Here is a 662-nt window from a genome sequence, read left to right on the forward strand (position 1 = left end):
ACACACACACACGCATTTGGGTTGCACCGGAACGCTTCCAAGTGTTGATGCCCGTGCCGCTTTTGTCACCCGTTCAGTGCCAGACCCCACGGACGACATTCAGGACGACACTCACAAGCGTTTTATGAAGCAGTACATCAAGGACTGGCCGTACCCTCACTTGACTCAGTACAAGCCCGGTCAGAACGCCTCGGTGGAGTTCAACGGAGTCCAGCTGAGGTGCAAGGTGGAGATGGTGGACTCCAGCTTGATCATGGTGGCTTCTGAGGTTGGTGCCGTCTTTTTGACTCTCCTCTTCTCCTTTGCCCGATGGGCTTGGATGACACGGCGCTCCTGTTGTCATGCCTTCAGTGTAATCAGCACAAAGAGTGGATTCACCGTGGCTCCATTCGGCTGTCGCATATGCCGAGGTTCTTGGAACTGAGGAGAAGAGAAGCTGAGGCAGGTGAACAGTAATGTGGGCTCCATTGACAAGTCCGTCATTGGAACAAGACTTCAAATTTCTCTGGAAAACGGTTTTTGTTTTGTTTTGGGGGGGGGGGCACATAATTGGATTTCCCCGCCTGTGAATTGTACACATTTCTTGGGTGGATTGCTATGATTCCAATTTAAACAACCATTAAAAAAACGCTTTTCAGTGATTTAGTTTTTCCCTGACAAGT

At 50.0% G+C, this 662-nt stretch overlaps 1 protein-coding gene across 1 annotated transcript; it reads left to right on the top strand.

The window, feature by feature from the left end:
* The first annotated feature begins 37 nt into the window (after positions 1-37).
* LOC109508856 (histone-lysine N-methyltransferase eggless-like) lies at positions 38-657 on the top strand. Its single transcript, XM_019858802.1, has 2 exons — positions 38-268; positions 352-657. Exons 1-2 carry the CDS (start codon positions 125-127, stop codon positions 454-456), a joined length of 249 nt encoding a protein of 82 aa, XP_019714361.1. The 5' UTR covers positions 38-124; the 3' UTR covers positions 457-657.
* Positions 658-662: the final 5 nt, after the last annotated feature.

This window comes from Hippocampus comes, unplaced genomic scaffold, assembly GCF_001891065.2.
Source record: "Hippocampus comes isolate QL1 unplaced genomic scaffold, H_comes_QL1_v1.1 C16664498, whole genome shotgun sequence".
Classification (NCBI taxonomy): domain Eukaryota; kingdom Metazoa; phylum Chordata; class Actinopteri; order Syngnathiformes; family Syngnathidae; genus Hippocampus; species Hippocampus comes.

Coding starts and splice junctions, on each gene's coding strand:
- LOC109508856 (XM_019858802.1), top strand. CDS start 125: ATGAAGCAGTACATCAAGGACTGGCCGTACCCTCACTTGACTCAGTAC. Junction 269..351: donor TGATCATGGTGGCTTCTGAG/GTTGGTGCCGTC, acceptor TCATGCCTTCAG/TGTAATCAGCACAAAGAGTG.